Consider the following 20183-nt stretch of genomic DNA (forward strand, 5'->3'; position numbering starts at 1 on the left):
TGCCTGCTCGAGAAAATTGATGAACAACAGGATGATTGTGATCGTTATATATATATATATATATATATATATATATATATATATATATATGGCTGGAGCGATAGCACAGTGGGTAGGGTGTTTGTCTTGCACACAACCGACCCAGGTTTGATTTCTCCGTCCCTCTCGGAGAGCCCGGCAAGCTACTGAGAGTATCCCGCCTGCACGGCAGAGCCTGGCAAGCTCCCTGTTGTGTATTCGATATGCCAAAAACAGTAACAACAAGTCTCACAATGGAGACATTAGTGGTGCCCACTCAAGCAAATCAATGAACAACAGGAGGCTAGTGCTACAGTGCATATATATATATATATATATATATATATATGAGCTCCCAAACTATTATTACTAAATTTTTCATCTCTCCTTTAATTTTTGCTAACTTGTATTTTAAGAATATGTTATTAGGTGTGTACATTTTCACTGTGATAGCTTCCTGATTCTTTTATCATTATAAAATGTTTTGCATTAAAAATGCCCCTCATGGGACTGGGTGGGAGTTAGAACATATAACATTCAACAGCAGGTTGAATCACTATGATTCAAGTAAAAAAAAATAGATGTAGAGAAATTGAAATCCTGTTGCTGTCACCTGGGAAATATGTTAATAATTTCTTAAAAATTAAATATGAACCTTCTACTTGTTACTCCACAATTCCAAGCAAGGCTTGCCTCCAGCTGACATCTCTGGGCCTAATCTGAAATGGGAGGAAGAGTCCTTCCCTTCCGGCTAGGTCCCAGCAGCCTTTATATCCAATCTGCACCATAAACAGACATACCACCGCTCCTGAAGCAACAGACCTACTCAACAACTACATGATGTTCACAGTTATTCTTCCTGTCACTTTCTGAAAAAAGGCAGAGGAGAAAGAGAACAATCTCAGCCCAATCCCTCAGCATCTTCCAGGGGAAACAAAGACTCATCCCCAACACAGCAAGAACACTAGAAAACAAATGAGATTACACATAGAAGCCCTCCAAGCTTATGAGAGCAAACTGTGTCACCAAAGACATAAATAGTACCAGGACATCCTCAGTGTTTTTAGTGACACCATGTTGTTCAACAAACTTAAAGAAACGATGGCACAGGTAGTCATCAAAGCACAAGAACCTATGAGTTGAAATGAAAAAATCTAACTGTACCTCATGATGTCTCACTAATAAAAAAAAAAAGGAAATGAAAAAATCTACTACAACCAGAAATGACAGAAATGAAGAACATGGTAGGTGATTTTAAAAACAATTCAACAGAAGCTCTGAATAGCAGAATAACAGAGTTTGAGCAAAAGATGAAGGCGCTCCAAGATGATAAGGAGGAAACCACTAGGAAATAGCAGAGATGGAAAATAGTCTGAAAATAAATGAACAGCATACCACAGAACTATGGGATGAATTCAAGAGGAATAGTATAAGAATCATAAGTAGCATATGATAACTCTGTACTAGATTAAGAAAGGCATGTCTGCTCTTTTTTTTTTTTAATTTTTATTAGTGAAACACCATGAGGTACAGTTGTAGACTTACAAATTTTTGTGCTTGGGTTTCAGTTATACAATGATCAAGTACCCATCCCTCCACCAGTGCCCATTCTCCACCACCACTAATCCCAGTATCCCTCCTACCCCCCCACCCCCACCCATCCCATCCAGCCTCTGTGGCAGGGCACTTCCTTTTGTTCTCTCTCCTTTTGGGTGCTGTGGTTTGCAAAAGAGGAATTGAGTGGCAATCATGTTTGGCCTATAGTCTACTTTCAGCATGCATCTCCCATCCTGGGCGGATCTTCCCAACACCCTTTATTTGGTGCTCCCTTCTCTTTCTGAACTGCCTTTACCCCTAGCAAGTGTGGCTGCCTTCCAAGCCATGGAGTAAACCTCCTGGAATTTATCTCGGCTATTCTTGAGTGCTAGTCTCCTATTTTGTTACTTTATGTTCCCGAGATGAATGCAGTATTTCTCTGTCCCTCTCTTTCTGACTCATTTCACTTAGCATGATACTTTCCATGTAGTACCACTTGTATGTAAATTTCATGACTTCATCCTTTCTAACAGCTACATAGTACTCCACTGTGTAGATGTACCAAAGTTTCTTTAATCAGTCATCTGTTCTTGGTCACTCAGGTTTTTTCCAGATTCTGGCTATTGTAAAGAGTGCTGCAATGAACAAACAAGTGCAGATGTCACTTCAACTATACTTTTTTGCCTCTCTGGGGTATATTCCCAGGAGTGGTATTGCTGAGTCAAATGGGAGCTCAATTTCTAATTTTTTGAGACTCGTCCATACTGTTTTCCAAAAGGGCTGAACGAGTCGGCATTCCCACCAGCAGTGAAGGAGGGTCCCTTTCTCGCCACATCCGCACCAACACTGGTTGCTTTTGTTCTTTTGGATGTGGGCCAGTCTCTGTGGTGTGAAATGATATCTCATTGTTGTTTTGATCTGCATCTCCCTGATGATTAATGATGTAGAGTATTTTCTCATGTGCCTTTTGGCCATTCAGATTTCTTCTTTGAGAAAGTTTCTGTTCATTTCATCGCCGCATTTTTTGATGGGGTTGGATGTTTTCTTCTTGTGGAGTTCAACCAGTACTTTGTATATCCTTGATATCAACCCCTTGTCAGATGTGTATTTGGCAAATATCCTTTCCCATTCTGTAGACTGTCTTTGTATTTTGGTCACTGTTTCTTTGGAGGTGCAGAAGCTTCTTAGTTTAAGATAGTCCCATTTGTCTATCTCTGTTTTCACTTGCTTGGCCAGTGGCGTGACATCTTTGAAGATACCATTAGCTTCAATGTCATGGAGGGTTTTGCCAACTTTGTCTTCAATGTACCTTATGGATTCCGGTCTGATGTTGAGGTCTTTAATCCATTTTGATCTTACTTTTGTACATGGTGTTAGGCAGAGATCTGAGCCCACATTTTTGCATGTAGCCGTCCAGTTTTAAGGCATGTCTGCTCTTAACTTGTTAAGGGATCTCACACATTTTCAATAACAAATCAACATCTCGTTTATGTTGGTTAAAACCACTTAGCAATCAATCATCACAAACTGACTTTTATTGATTTACTTTCTGATAATTTAACTTGCCATTCTTTAAAGTTTTGTTGGAGCAAGTAATAGGAAATAAATTTGTTATATGCCTATCAAAGGGGCAGCATGGGGACATTGGAGGAGGGAGGGGAACACTAGTGATGGGATATGAGGGCTCTTTTGGGGATGGTAGAAATATTCTAAGATCAAATGTTGGTAATAGGTTTATGCAACTCTAAATTTACTCAAAATACAAAGTAATTGAATTGTAAAGGATGAAAATTTATTTTAATGGAATTTTATGGCATGTAACTTTTATTTTTGGGCCACACCTGGCGGTGCTCAGTCAGGGATTACTCCTGGCTCTGTATTCAGGGGTCACTCCGGAGACCTTATGTGTTGCAGAGAATCAAACCCAGATTGGCTTCATGCAAGACAAGAACCCTATCCACTGTACTATCACTCAAGCCCCTATGACATGTAAATTATAACCCACTAAAGCATTTTTTGTTTTGTTTTGGGGTCACATTTCCAGCAGTACTCAAGGGCTTCTCCTGACTTAGTGCTCAGGGAACATGCCTCATGTGGTAGGGGGACCATTTGAGCCCAGGGCTTTTGTATGCACTCCTTTCCTTATCTCTCCAATCTCTATTTTCAGTATCTTAAGGTACTCTTACCTGTTTTTCTCTTCTGTTTTCTTCTCTCATCAATCAAATATGTACAAATTCTAGACAGTGTTTCAATATTATAATCAATAGACTTAAGTGTGTTGGGTAAAATCTCCAATTTTGCTATGCAGTAGTAGTACTCATCAACATCAGCTTCAGTCATACCAGGCAAAACACCACCTTAAAGACAGTAAAAAAAATATTTGAGGATAGAAAAATAATTAAAATCATGTAGGCTTATAATACTGATGACTCAGTGCTGCAGCATTAAAAACATAGGTAACTAACTGCTATTGAGGCATTTCTCTCTGAAGAAGTGAAAAAGAGAGAGAGGGATTAGACTGAACAGTAGGTCTAGGACATGAAATAGGAATAAGGTATCCAATTGCCTATCCCTTTCCCTCTTCCTCTTCCCCTCACCCTCTTTCCTGCCCTCCTACTCTCTCCTTCCTTCTCTCCTTTCTCCCTCTCCCCCTCTTTCTTTCTCCCCCTCCCTATCTCTCCCTACCCCCCTCAATTCACTTCCCAGAGGGTGAATCATCTTCAAAAAGGTCAACATCCCACAACATCCCAGCCATCTGCCTCTAGGATCTCTTCAACTTCTTGAACATTTGGTTCATTTGAGGGACCCACCTGGTGACGTTGGGGGGGCTGGTGTCCTGTCAGGTCTCAAACCTACTGCTGCCCTCACACAATACAATCATGCAGGCTTGGAGCCAGCTCTGCACCTGTTCAACTGTCCTTTCTGGAAAGCCCTGGGCAGAAAGAACCTGGTCCCAAGGTCTCCAGTATTCTGGAATGTGGCCTTATTTGAAAAGAGGGTGAGTGCAGGAGTGCTGAATCCTCATGAGATCCCACTGAGGAAATGCGAGGGTGCCTGAGGGCCCCTGATGTAAACAGGGTGAGGGGCAGGAAACTGAGACCCAGACTCAAGTGATGATGAGGGAGGGAGGAGGAGTAGGGAGCAGCACAAAGAGACTAGCATTCTGCACCCTCAGACTACAAAATAGCTAGATGCCAGAAGAAGACGCCCTTCCCAGGGAAAAAATCGTAATAATAAAATAAATAAACGAAAGCTATCTATTTTTTTTTCAGTTCCCTGACTCCAGGCAACTGTGCAACTAAAATGTGAACGTGCTTTAATATTGCTTTATCATACTATCAAATAAGTAAATTATAACCACCCGTATATGTGATTTCTTACAACAGTGAAATAATTTCTTCATTTTAGATTGACTTTATTTATTCTAAAAGAACCCATGGCTCCTCTCTCACGTACTGTCCTAGATATTGGTAATATAGCTTTGATTAAAACAAATTACCTAATGATATGTTGCTTACTGCTTATTGCTTATATTACTTGTATTCTATTGAAAAGACAAAATCTAAATGTTAAATTATACAGTATGAAAAGAAAGATGGCGGCCGCACGGGAGCCTTGTGGACAGCAGGTTTGAGCCGGGGGCGGGGGGCAGCGGGGGCCTCATGGGAAGGGGGGCGTTCTGGGCCGTCCTTCACGCCCGACCGAGGTCACCAGCTGCCCCCCATGAGTGGCTCTCCGGCACGGCCACGACTCCAGAGCACAGAAACCAATCTCTTAACTATCTAACTTTTAATAGAAATACTTCCAGGGTTAATAAGTGAAACAGCAGAAATCCAAAACCACGCGGCCGCTATCGCGGCCATGCAACATCATTTTATTCTTAAACCAAGCTGTAGAAAGCAAATCATTTCACAACACTGTTTCAGCATATCTGATTGGGGGGGGGTCGTAAACTCTAAACAATAATTGTGTATCTTCTATCGAATCAATGTATCTAGTCAAAGTAGATAGAGTATTAACTAGAACTCATCTGCCTCACAGGAATTGGGAGGGGTGGGAGGTGGGGTTCTATTGGGGTTCACGGTTAAAAATAAGTATTGGTAAAGGGAAATGTGTTTGATACTTACATGACTGAGACCTAAACCCGAAAACTCTGTAACTTTTCCCACAGTGATTCAATAAAGAAATAAACTATTAAAAAAAATTATACAGTATGTCAAATGATAAGAAATGATGCTAATAGACAGAAGTAAAGACTCATGGACAGTGCGAGAGGCTAGAGGAGGAGATAGCTGGAGAATGTCTCATTTTAAAATGAATTATAAGTGGCATATGGCTATCTGGTGGGAAATGTTCCAGGCAAGGACAGGGTTAGCATAAGCAAAGACTGGCAGGTACATGCTAGTGTGTTTAAAAATGATCAAGATGGCAGGGCCAGTACAGCTGATAGGGCATTTGCCTTGCATGCGGCTTGTCTAGGTACAGTCCCCAGCATCCCATATGGTACCTAAAGCACCACCAGGAATAATTCCTGAGTGCAGAGCCACGAGTAACCCCTGAGCATCGCTGGGTGTGACCCCAAAAAACAAACAAAAAACATTTCAAGAGGAGCCTCAGTGATAGTGCAGCAGATTTGGATACTTGCTTTGCATACGGTTCAATCCCTGGCACCTCATATGGTCCCTCAGCCTGCCAGGAGTAATTCCTGAGTTCAGAGCCAGAAGTAATAACCCCTGAGCATCGCCGGATTGGCCTCCAAACCAAAATAAACTAGATATACATACATATATGTAGATAATAAAGATGATATCATGCTGAGTAAAGTCAACCAGAAAGAAAGGAATAGACACAGAACGAGTGCTCCTATATGGAACTTATGAGATACACTGCAAGGTAGTAAAAAAGGTTGAAAGGCAACATAATGGGAGAACTGATCCACACAATTGAGTTGGTGAGATTGGGAGGAAGGAGTGTTAGGGTTATTAGCAGAGGAAGGAGATACCCTGGTGATGGGCGTGATGTTAGAATTATGTGCATGAGAAACCATTATTAATAGTATCATAAACCATAGAAACTCTAAAAATGGGGGGGGAGACCCAGAATAGGGACCCAAGTGATAATACTGCAGGTTAGGTGCCTGTGTTGCACACGGCCAACAAGGGTTCAATCCCTGTCACTTCATAGGGTCTCCAGACCCCCGACTAGGATTGATCCATGAATGCAAAGCCAGGAGTAGCCCCTGAGCATAGCTGGGTATGAATCAAAAACAAAAACAAAACAAAATGAAATGCCAAAATAGTATAAAGTGAGAAAACTGGTTATTTTTATTATTTAATTTTAAAATTTTTACTAGAGGACAATTGTTTTTTTTAAGTCTTTTCTTCTTCAGACTGATTCTTCAACATTTACTTATAGATCCTGTTCTCTAGTTTATCTTTGTGGTTTTACTATTACTTTTTTTTTTTATGTAGGAGTACTGCTATTTATTCAGCCATTGATTAGGCTGATTGAATTGGGCATGAACTCCACCTTACTATTTTTTTTCCTTTTTCATAATTTTATTTATTGAATCACCGTGAGAGCAGTTACAAAGCTTTCGATTTAAGTCTCAGTCATACAATGAAACACCCGTACCTTCACCAGTGCCCATTTTCCACCAACAAAAGTCCCAGTATACCCCCCATCCCACACCCTCCCCCTACCTGTAGGGCAGATGATTTCCACCCCTCTCTCTCTCTACTTTGATTACATTCAATATTTCAACACCAGACCCACCATTATTATTTGGGATTTTACCCCAACACTCAGATCTACCGAAAAGGCAACAGTAGACAATTTGTTTTCTATTGCTGATTATGAATAACATATGATGTCACACAGCCACAGTAGTGGCCACGCAATTTTGGAATTCCAAAAGTTTGACACTTAAATCTGGAGGGATTTCTGCCAAAACCTGGTGGGTTCCGAGATTTGTTCCTGAGTCTCTTGGATCGTGGCTTGATCAGGAGCCAGAGAGGGGTTTATGGGCAGCAACTCAGGATCTCGTGGGGGCGGGGAGGAAAGGGCCATCCCGATCCCATGAGGCCCTGCATGTCTTGTCACTGCGGGCCCAAACATGACTGTCCAATGGCCTCTGGAGGATGGCAACCACCAAGTGCCAGTGGGAAAAGGCCAAGGCTCAAAACCTATTCCCACCTGGAGTGGCCCGGTGCCAGTAACCTACTGCAGGGACTGGACGCGTTTCTGCCAAAAGCCGCTGGGTTCCAAGATTTGTTTCTGAGTTTCTGGGATCATGGCCATTAGCAGCTTGATCAGGAGCCAGAGAGGCCATTTGTGGATGGCGACTAGGGGTCTTGCTGGGGTGGGGAGGAAAGGGCCGGCTCCACACCCATCCCGTGAGGCCTCATGTGTCTCATCACTGCAGGCCCAAACCTGACTGTCCAATGGCCTCTGGAGGATGGTGGCCACCAAGCCACCAGGGGGAACAGGCCAAGGCATGAAACCTATTCCGACCTTGGGTGGCCCATCACCAGTAACCTACTTCAGGGACTGGATGCATTTCTGCCAAAAGCTCCTGGGTTCTGAGATTTGTTTCTGAGTCTCTGGAATCATGGCTGTTAAGCAGCTTGATCAGGAGCCAAAGAGGTTTTTCATGGGCAGTGACCCAGGGTCTCGTTGGGGCCAGGAGGAAGGGGCTGGCTCCACCCTATCCCGTGAAGCCCCACTGGCTTCGTCACTGCGGGCCCAAACCTGACTGTCCAATGGCCTCTGGAAGACGTCAGGCACTGAGCTGCCAATAGGTAGCAGGTGGAGGGACAACACCCTTTCCCCTCTGGGGTGGTCCGGTGCCGGTAACCCATTGTGGGGACTGGACGCATCTCTGTCAAAAGCCGCTGGGTTCCGAGATTTGTTTCTGCGTCTCTGGGATCATGGCCGTTAAACAGTTTGATCAGGAACCAGAGAGGCCTTGCCTCCAATTAGCTAAGTTGGAGGGGGTTTGTAAGTGTCTCTCCTTCATACCTAACTTTTGGCCGTTTACTTTCTTGGTAAACTTTGCCCCAAGGTTTTGGGGTCTGGCCAAAGGCACAGCAGCAATTTGGGGGTATCTGGAAGTCTGAAGGCGCCATCACGCTGCTGATGCTCTCACCTCACAGGCACAGATTGACCTGCTGGTAGCACCATACCCCCTATGAACGACTTTTGGAAACTTACTCCATTCTTCCAACCAGGCCAGGATGTAAGCAAGAGTCTTTTCTGAATTCTCAACACTCTTAGCATGATTGTTTATTTTCTCCAGGAGAAGATTTCTTCGTTTTCTATGTTCTGTAATAGAGATTTTCTTTCCAGAGTACGTGGGATCCTCATAATTATAGCGATTTATTATCCGTTGCACATTCTCTGTTATGGCATTTAATTGCATCATAACTTCCTGTAAAGATAAGCAGGGGAATATACTGATAAATTTTGTTTGGCAGTAAGTTTTGGTTATCTTCCCAAAATGTCAGTAACAGTTACTATGAATGTATTCAAAGTTCCACTACTTCTCTACTTACTGTGGGTCTCAGATTTTCCCATTTTTCTGCTTTCATCATTCTGATATTTCTATGACATAATTAGAAGTACATTGAGCTTGAAATTTAACAAAATAGGTCTTTTGTTAAAATTAATTTTAATAAATCATTTGAGAATTCTAGGGGCTGGAGAGATAGCACAGCGGGTAGGGTGTTTGCCTTGCATGTGGCCGACCCGGGTTCGATTCCCGGTCCCTTGAGCACCGCCAGGAGTAACTCCTGAGTGTAGAGCCAGGAGTAACCCCTGTGCATCGCCAGATGTGACCCAAAAAGAAAAAAAAAAAAGAATTCTATGCTATATCTATCCCATCTGTAAAATAGTAATGATACTAAATTCACAGCTAATGGGAGTTGTGTAACAGAGAAGAAAGTATCTTTTAAATCATGGGCGCTATAAATGTATTTATAAATAAATCCATCTATAAATAAGGATACTAGACCAGAGCGATAGTACAGAGGGTAGTGCATGTTCCTTGCATACAGCCAACCCAGGTTCAATTCCAAATACTCCATAAGGTCCTCTCAGCCTATCAGGAGTGATCCCTGAGCAGAGTTCTGAGTACAGCTGTTCTGAGTACTGCTGGGTGTGGCCCCAAAACCAAAATTAATAATAAAGTCACTTGCTTCCTCTATTGTAACCTAGATCCCAGTCCAGGAAGTTTTTAAAATATTCCTCAATATGACTTTGGGGCATGTGTTGTGGACAGGGGGTGGCAGGGGCAGTGGAGGGCTGGGGGTAGGGGAGGTTGGGCCACAACTGGCAGTGCCTAGAGTTTATTCCTGGCTCTTCATTCCTGGCAGTGCTCCAGGAGCCAAACTGAAGTCAGCCACATGCAAGACAAGCACCTTTTGCCTGTGCTATTTCTCCAGTCCCTAATAAATATGATTTTCTTTCCCCCTACTCATGAGTTTAGCAGAATATTTGTCCCATTCACCACTCTGTCTCCAGTATGTCTCCTACTTTTGCAATAAGGTCTAATTCCTCACTGTAGCATTCAGAAATTCATGGAAGCATTTCTGGTTGAAAATAAAAGGAAGGTTCTAGAAACCCTAGCAGATCGAACCCTAACACCCACAAACCACCTCCAGCACCATGTAAGCTCATCTACTGGTCTTGCTCCAGAGACTCATAAATAAATCTCAAAAGAGATCAACCAGCCGCCAAAATTTCTTCAGCTATTCTCGCATGGCTGAAATATCTGGGGCACCTGGCGGGGGTGACCCAGCCACGGCCCTGCCCAAAGCCCCAGCAGCTGCTCCCTCCCACACTGTAAAATTGCCACCATGCCTCTGGCTGGACTTCATTGTCTCAGGAGCGGGTCTCACCCAGAAATTAACCTGCTGAAAATTCAGGTATGAATTTAGGAACTGAAATCTCCAGGCTTTCTCAGAGTCAGAATGGACTACCTCTCCCCACCTCCCTATACTTCTGGAAGTCCTAGCAGTCACGTCCACACCCCTAAGCTGCTTCCCAGTTAAAAAAATTTTTTTTTAATTTTTGTATTGAATATCTTGGAGATAGAACATTACAAAGCTGTTTGTGATTGGGTTTCAGTCATATAATGATCCAACACCCATCCATCCACCGGTTTACATTTCCCACCACCAATGTCCCCAATTTCCCTCCCACTATCCCTCACCCCCCCACCCCCAGCCTTCCTCTTGGCAGTCACTTTTCCTCTCTCTCTCTCTCTTTCTCTCTCTCTTTCCCCTTCCGTCCCTCTACCTCTCCATCTCTCCCTCTCCCTCACTCCTTCCCTCCCTCCCCCCTTTTCTTTTTGTACATTAGGGTTTGAAAGACAGGTACTAAGAGGTCATAGTGTTTGTTCAGGGCATTCTGTATTTTTAACAGGACGGTAAAGCTGAACTAGTTTTTTTTGTAGGAGTACTGCTATTTATTAAGCCACTGATTAGCTGATTGAATTGGGCATGAACGCCACCTTAATTTTTTTCTTTTTTTTTTCTTTTTATATTTATTTATTGAATCACTGTGGGAAAAGTTACTAAGCTTTCAGGTTTAAGTCTCAGTCATACAATGATCAAACACCTTTTCCTTCACCAGTACTCATTTTTCACCACCAAGATGGAATAGCTTTTAAATTGGATGGCAACTTTGGGGTGTGGATGTGACAGCTGAGGCTTCTGGAAGTACAAGGAGGTGGGGGAAGGTAACCCATCCCGACCCTGAGAAAAACCTGGAGATTTCAGTCACAAAACTTGCATGCCTAAATTTTCAGCAGATTATATCCCAGCGAGGTCTGTCCTGAGATGGTGGAGTCCGGCCAGGGTCATGGTGGTGATTTTAGATTGTGGAAGCAAGTGGCTGCTGGGGGCTCTGCTTGGGAAGGTACCAGGCTGACCATCCTCCTCTAATTAACCCCCATCTGTTCAGCCTTCTGCGGGTCTAATATTCACTGTGGCTTTTGAGCTCTTTCAAGATTAATTTATGGGTCTCTGAAGCAAGGTCAGTAGAAGAACTTACACAGTGGTGCTGGAGTTGGTTCGTGGGGGTGACTGCCGGTGCTTCCAGAAGTATAGGGAAGTGAGGGGAAGTAGCCTATCCCAACTCCAAGAAAGCCTCGAGATTTCAGTCATAAAACCCGCATACCTATCTCAGCACATCAAGGGCCTTGATCCAGAGACACAGCATGAATCCCGGAAGACAGCAGTTCACTGGAAATCTCTCTGGACCCTGTACTGAGCCAATTCCACTGGAAGCGGGGTGTGCCATCTCCACCTACTCCAGATGAAACCCCAATGGCCATGAGCTTCCAGAAGCAAAACTCAGGTACGCAGGTTTAAGGACTAAGACTCCAGGCCACATGGCAGCAGTGGAGATGTGCGGTCCCTTCCTATCTCCCAGCCAGCTTTGGGTCCTGGCTGTCATGCCCACAATCTGCCTTTGGGCGCCATCTCAGCACATCAACAGCCTTTATCCAGAGACTCCCAAATGAATCTCATAATGAATTGTCTCCCTACATGGTGATGGTAGTGGGATGTGGGTGTGGCTGCCAGGATTCTGGAAGTATGAGGAGATGGGGGGTGCCCACCTTGACTCCAAGAAAGCCCAGAGTTGAAAACAATTATTATGTCCTATCAATAAGCAATTAAAAACTAATAAGACTACTCTTATTTGTAATTACACCAAAATATAAAATATTTAGTATGATTTTCTCAAAATATGTGCAGTGTCTATACGTTGAAAATTTGAAAATGGGGGGTATGGTGCCACCAACAGGTCAATCTATACCTATGGGGCGATGATACCCCAAAATTGAGTGCCTTTGGCCAGACCCCAACAACTTGGCAACAAGTTTACCAAGAAATTAAATGGCCAAAAGTTAGGTATGTGGGAGGCATACCCACAAACCACATCCAACTCAGCTATACAAGCTCACTCATTGTTGGGATGGGCTACCTCCCCCACTTCCCAATACACATGGAAGAACTGGCAGTCACCTCCATGAACCAACTCCAGCGCCACCCTGTAAGCTCTACTATTGGCCTTACCTCAGAGACCCGTAAATAAATCTCCAAAGAGATCAAAAGCTGCAATCAAACTCAGACCCATACATGGCTGAACAGTCCAGAGTAAACTGGAGGGGGTGGATTGACTGTGCCCGCCCAAGCAGAGACCCCGGCAGCCACTTGCTTCCACAATCCAAAGCTACCAACATACCCCAAACCTGACTCCACTGTCTCAATGGACCTCACCAAGATATAATCTGCTGAAAATTTTATAATGTGAATCTTAGCGCACCAAAAACCCTGGCCCAGAGACTCAGTAGCAAGTCCCGGAAGACATCACAGTGCCAGAGATCTCTCTAAGCCCTGTACCGAGCTAATATCACCAGGACACCCCAGATGTAACAGGTGCAGTCCCCCCGCCTACTCTAGATGTAATCCCAGTGACCAAGAGCTTCCACAAGCAAGGCCCAGGTATGCAGGTTCAAGGACTACGTCTCCAGGCCGCATGGTGGCAGAGGACCTGGGCTGTCCCTCTCTGGGTCCCCACATGCCCAGAAGACTGGCTGTCATCTCCACAATTAGCCTCCAGGCACCATCTTAACACACCAACAGCCCTGGCCCAGAGACACAGCAGCAAGTCCCAGATGACACCACAGTGCCGGAGATCTCTCTGGGCCCCATACCGAGCCAATATCACCAGGGCACCCCAGATGGAGTAGGTGAAGTCTCCCCACCTACTCCAGATGGAATCCCAGTGACCAAGAGCTTTCACAGCAAGGCCCAAATATGTGGGTTCAGGACTAAAATTCCAGACCTCATGGTAGCAGAGGTCCCTCCCCGGGTCACCACCTGCCCAGAAGACTAGCTGTCATGCCCACAATTTGCCTTTGGATGCCATCTTAGCGCACCAACAGACCTGGCCCAGAGACTCCCAGTTGAATCCCAAAGTGGATTAGTGCCATACAGAGATGTCTCTGTAACCCAGCCATTTACAATCTAGAAATCTACATTTACAATCACACCCACATGAGCTCTCATGATATTCGAAATGAGCTATGGAAAATATATTATCTAATGTCTGCCCCTGGCAGGTAGGCTTGAATTGTGGTGGGAAAATTAGAGCAAAATTAATGTCCCAAATTAGAGAGAGAATATTAGGGAAATTGTCTGCCATAGAGGCAGGGTGAGGACTGCAATGTGAATGTATGTGAGGGGGGTGATACTTGGGACATTGGTGGTGGTGGAAAATGTGCACTGGTGGAGGGATGGGTGTTTCATCATTATATGGCTGAATCTCAAATATGAAAGCTTTGTAATTCTATCTCACGGTGATACAATAAAATAAAAAAGTAATGTGGAATTCATGCCCAATTCAAGCAGCTTAATCAATGACTGAACAAATAGCAGTACTCCTACATTATTAAAAAAAGAAGAAGAGGAAAAAAGTTACAAAACAGTAGCCAGAGAGATAGTACAGTAAATAAAGTGGCCTCAAAACAAAACAACAAAAAAGAGACTTATACACTGAAAACTAGAAATCACTGCTAAGAGAAAGAGGAAGTAAAAGAAGACAATATTTGGGAAGACTTTTCCTGTTTATGGACTGAAAGAATCAACATTGTCAAAATGATCATCCTACCCAAAGTGTTTTAATATAATGCCGATTAAAATTCCAGTGAATTTTTTCAAAGACATGGAACAAACGCCACTAAAATTTTTATGAAGCCATAAAACTCCCTGAGTAGCCAAAGCAATCCTAAGGGAAGAAAGAGAAGTTGGGTGGTAATGCATTTCCCAATTTTGAGCTATTCTACAGAGATATAATAATCAAAACTGTATGGTAATGGAATGAAGATAGGCCCACAGATCAATGGAACAGAATTAAGATCCTAAAATTAAACCCCCGGATTTATGGACAGCTAATCAATGATAAAGTATATGTAAGATATATATATACATATATATACATATATGGTGGAGCAAAGAAAATCTCCTCAGCAAGTGTTACTGACAAAGCTAGATAGCCACGTAAAAACTGAAATTAGAACCATATCTCACACCATTCACAAAAGTAAACTCGAATAGATTAAGAAACCTTGAGATTATACCAAGAAAACAATAGTAGAACTCTCCAGGAAATTGACTGCAGAGGTGTCTTCAATGAGATAACCACAGAGACAACAAAAATAAACAACTGGAACTACATCAAATTAAAAAAATTCTGCACAGCAAAAGAAACCCAAACTATATTGGGCTGGATTGATAGTACCGTGGGGAGGACATTGGCCTTGCATGCAGCAAACCCGTGTCCAAATCCCTGGCACCCCAGATGGTCTCCCAACTCAGTCAGAAGTTAATTCCTGAGTGCAGAGTCATAATTATCCTATGAGCACTGCTGACTGTGGCCCCAACACACACACACACACACACACACACACACACACACACACACACACACCCTCAAGCCATAGTAAAAAGACACCCTATTTATTTATTTATTTACTTATTCTGCTTTTTTGGGTCACACCTGGCAATGCACAGGGGTCACTCCTGACTCAGCCCACTTGGGGATTTTATTGTTCATTCTGGTGCTCACTGGTTTGCAGCCCATACTTTCTTTCCTGTTCTTTCCCTATAACAGACCTTTCTTCTGACCATGCAGACAATATGGTTACTGTGAGGACATTAGTCCACCATCAGCCTGTCAGCATTTTGCCAATGAAATGCAACCATAAAAATTTTTAAATAAAATAAAATTTAGCCACTTATCCTAACCAAAAATCACTTATACTAAAATATAAATAAATGTCTAATAATTTCTCAAACAAGTATATCAAGTACATCTGTGATAAATTTTAAAAATTGATGTTTTGGGACTGGAGCGATAGTACAGCAAGTAGGGCATTTGCCTTGCACTGAGCCGACCTGGATTCAATCCCCGGCACTCCATATGGTTCCCCAAGCACTGCCAGAAGTAATTACTGAGTGCAGAGTCAGGTATAACCCCTGAGCATCTCTGGGTGTAACCCAAAAAGCAAAAAAAAAAAAATCAATGTTTTATGAAACTACATTTGTGCTAAATTTAAAAAATTTATATTCACACTAACAGAGTGGTGATAAGTGGAAAAATATTAAAGTACTTTTGTCATTACTTGATGCAACTAAAATCTTGTTCTTTTTTAAAAAATAGAAGATAGTAGTTTTTAAAATCAAACATTCTAGTATAATACAATCCAAAAATATACTAATTTGATACTTTCATGTTTAAGATTGATGGCAGGAAAAGTTCAAAGGTCTTTATTGGGGGTGGATAGATAGTACACTGGATAAGGCACTTGCCTTGCACAAAGCCAACTTGGTTTCAATTCCAGGCAAAACATAGAGTCCCTTGAGGCCACCAGGAGTGAGCCCTGAGGGCAGAAGCAGGAGTAAGGCCTGAGCACATCAGGTGTGACCCCCAAAATAAACAAAAAATCTTTATTTTTTGTAATTATACTATTGTTTCTGTAAATGTAGAAAACTTTGTATGTACAGTAAAATACTGCAGTTCATAATATATATTAATCTCAAATCTGAGCCACATTGTTTCTGGCAGTGTTGTTGTGTGACATGAAGGGCCTCACAGTGCAGAGTGTGTGTGTGTGTGTGTGTGTGTGTTTCGTAATTGATCATAATTGAGAACCAAAGCTGCAGTGCAATTACATGAAGCAACACAGTGAGCACTGCCAGAAACACGTGAATTCATTGTACATTTGACTGTGAATTCATTTTTGGATATTTTATTGTTTTATATTTTAAACCACTTTTTGTTCATCACTTTCTAGTTTCTATTTTTAAGTAGGGTCCACCGTGCAATGGTGCTTTGGAGTCCACCAGTTCTATACCTTAGTGGTACTCAGGGTACCAAGCAGTTTTGAGGATCTAACTCAAGGTCTTGTGTATGCAGTGTGTTATGCTACTTGGGTTATCTCTCTAGCACCTATTTCCAATTTTTAAATTTAGTCTATATGATACTGAGTCTAAAAAATTATACTTATTTTTATCTATAATGTGGTCAATTTATTATTTTTAATGTGGTCAATTTAGAGAAATGTTCCATCAACACTTGAAGAAACTGTAATGTAGTTTCTGTAATGGTTTTGTAGTGTAAATTGTAGTGAAACTATAATTTCAACTGTTGATGTAGTTTCTGTGTATGTTTTTGTAGTGTTCAAACACTACAAAAATGTTTTGATGCAGTTTTACCAGTTTAATCTATTAATCATATTATGACAATAAATAAGAGGAAGAAAGTGGACCATTCCCAGCAGTACTCAGGGACTATTCCTGGCTCTGTGATCAGGGGCTCACTCCTGGTGGTTCTTGGGGGGACCATATGTAGTGTCAGAGATGGATTTGGGGTCAGCCACGTACAAGGCAAGGGCATTACCACCCTGTAGTTCTTTTGGCCCATAAAAGTAAATATAAAAATTTCTTCTTATGCTTTAAATTTTTTCTCATATACTGTCAAGCTTGGTGACTATATTGGCATTGGATGTATCATATCGATATATGGAAGCTCCAGTTGTGCCATGTGCTAGGACATGGTATATATAATCATAATGATCATTAATGGAGAAAATGAGCTCCTGAAAATTAACCTCAGAGATTTGGGGGGGGGGGGATTCAATGACAGCACACACACACACACACACACACACTCACACACACACACACGGCTACCAGGGCCAGAGTTATAGTACAGTGGATAAGGCATTTGACTTGCACATGGCTGATCCAAGTTTGATCTCTGGCCTCCCATATGGTTCCCCACGCACCGCCACAGGTAATTCCTGAGTGCAGAGCCAGGAGTAACACCTGAGCATCGCTGGGTGTGATCCAAAAAGCAAAAAAAAAAAAAGGGGGGGGCTATATTAAGCTAATAAACTTTCGTATAATAATAGAAGCCACCACAAAAGTAAAAGACAGAGTGTATAATCTCTTCTACTTTCTGGAGCTCTGGCCTCTTTCTGGAGAAGTCTGTGATCTCCCTTGAACATGTTTTCTTTTCTTTACCTCTTAAATGTCTTTACTTCAAGAGCAAACAAACAGGTGGTTTCCCAAGCAGGCAGCTCAGTGTGGGCACTTCCCCTCACTCCATGAATAACCCAGTGGGAATTTGATCGACCTGGAATGACCCTGCAGGACCTAACTCATCCATGAGCAGGACCTGGCAGAACCCTGACCACTGGGAGAAGACTGAACAGGCCAAACCTTAACTAAAGGAGCAGATGCTTGGCTCCTCCCACAGGTCAGACCAGTGGAAGATGTGGTTTCCTGAGCAGGCGGCCATTAGTGCAGTTGCCAGATAATCTCTCCCTCCGTAGCCCAGAGTTCTATGTTTTGGCTTCTTTTACTGAACCAGGTGAGCCTGTCTGTCCCAAACGCATTAGACCAATAGTGTATTAGACCTTACTCCAGTATATATTTCCTCAAAACCCCACAAAAGTAGCTATGTGAACAAAAAAAAAATAGAACCCTAATCACAGAATAGCAGTAAATTCAGGAAAAGAACACATTCCTTGAAATCAGCACAAGAGGCTTCACATAATTACACAGGAATACCAAATTGGAAGGGAATACCTTTTATGAGGAAAGAAAAGACCACCACCCAGAGTTCCCCCAGAGTCCTCACTGGCAGGGTTGGGGGGAAACTGATAGTGTATTGGAAAGAATCACCCCAGACTAACACAGGCACCATGGGGAAACTGCACAGAATTCCACCACAGGAAGTAGATAAAGGTAGGAGCCCTGAAGTCTCGACCAAGAATATCCACCTACATAACCTCTCTGAAAAGATTTCAGAGAGGAAATGTTGAAGATGTTTAATGAGTTTAAAGAAACAATGGAGGGGCTGGAGTGATAGCACAACAGGTAGGGCATTTGCCTTGCACACGGCCAACCCGGGTTCGATTCCCAGCATCCCATATGGTCCCCAGAGCACCGCCAGGAGTGATTCCTGAGTGCAAAGCCAGGAGAAACCCCTGTGCATTGCTGGGTGTGACCCAAAAAGCAAAAAAAAAAAAAAAAAAGAAAGAAACAATGGAACAGACTGCCACTAAAACACAGGAGGCCCTAGAAGAAATGGATAAATTCCTCGATTCCTATAACCTCCCTAGGCTGAACCAGGACGGTTTAGAATACCTGAACAAACCTATAACTATTGAGGAAATTGAAATGGTAATCAAAAGTCTTCCCTAAATAAAAGCCCAGGCCCAGATGGATTCACTAGTGAATTTTTTCAAACCTTTAAAGAGGTCCTACTGCCAATCCTTTTCAAGCTTTTTTAGGAAATTGAAGAAATAAAAACAACCCCAAACAGTTTCTATGAGGCAAATAACACCCTAGTACCAAAAGTATACAAAGACACCACTAAAACAGAGAATTACAGGCCAATATTCTTGATGAACATAGATGCAAAGATACTTAAAATACTAGCAAATAGAATTCAACAATTCATAAAAAAGATAGTAACACTATGACCAAGTAGGATTCATCAGGGATGCAAGAATGGTTTAACATTCACAAGTCAATCAACATAATACACCATATCATAATTTTGCCTCATATGAATTTAAATCATTTGACAAGATCCAGCATCCATTCATGATTAAAAAAAACTCAACAAAATGGGAATTGAAGGAACTTTCCTCAATATAGTTAAAGCCATCTAACACAAGCACTCAGCAAGCATTATTCTCAATGTGGAAAAACTAAAAGCCTTCCCTCTAAGATCAGGTACAAGGCAAGGTTACCAATTCTCACCATTCCTAATCAATATAGTACTGTAAGTACTTGCCATAGCAGTTAGGCAAGAGAAAGATATCAAGAGAATCCAGATAGAAAAGGGAAAAGTAAAGCTCTAATTATTTGCAGATGATATGATACAAAGAAAATCCTAAAGAGACTACAAAAAAAAGCTTCCAGATACGATAAATCTGTATAGTAACGTGACAGATTACAAAATCAATATGAAAAAATTCATGGCTTTCCCCATACAAATAATGAAAGAGAAGAAAGAGATATTTTTTAAACTACCCTGATCAGGGGGCTGGGGCAATAGCACAGCAGGTAGGTCATTTGCCTTGCACGCCACCGACCCAAGTTCGATTCCCAGCATCCCATATCGTCCCCCAAGCACCGCCAGGAGTAATTCCTGGGTGCATGATCCAGGAGTAACCCCTGTGCATCTCTGGGTGTGACTGACCCAAAAGGAGAAAAAGAAAACTAATCTGTTCATAATTGTGCCTCAGAAAAACTAGCAACCCTATCCTGGCTGAGACATCCAGTGCATTCTGGAGGGGGTGGATGTGCTCCTGCCAAAGCCCTGGCACTGACAGCCCTCACTCCCACACTCCACAGTTGCCACCATGACTCTGGCCAGATCCTGTAATCTCAGGAACAAGCCTCATGAGAAATTCACTGGTATCACTTCACATGTCATCCTGTTGCTCATCGATTTGCTTGAGCAGGTGCCAGAAACATCTCCATTCTCCATGGTCTCTGTTGCATGCTAGTGTAGCCCAGTGGTGTCTGCTCGCTCCAGGAACA

The 20183-nt window shown here is 42.5% G+C and overlaps 1 protein-coding gene across 1 annotated transcript in view; it reads right to left on the bottom strand.

The window, feature by feature from the left end:
* FAM186A (family with sequence similarity 186 member A) overlaps window positions 1–20183 on the bottom strand; it is a 95635-nt gene that overhangs the window by 46901 nt on the left and 28551 nt on the right. The window contains exons 2-3 of the mRNA XM_056119992.1: window positions 8767–8983; window positions 3741–3911 (exon numbers count right to left, since the gene is read on the bottom strand). Coding sequence (XP_055975967.1) covers window positions 3741–3911; window positions 8767–8983 — 388 coding nt within the window. The remainder of the gene's footprint in view (window positions 1–3740; window positions 3912–8766; window positions 8984–20183) is intronic.

The sequence above is a fragment of the Sorex fumeus genome, unplaced genomic scaffold, assembly GCF_029834395.1.
Source record: "Sorex fumeus unplaced genomic scaffold, SorFum_2.1 ptg000042l, whole genome shotgun sequence".
Taxonomy (NCBI): domain Eukaryota; kingdom Metazoa; phylum Chordata; class Mammalia; order Eulipotyphla; family Soricidae; genus Sorex; species Sorex fumeus.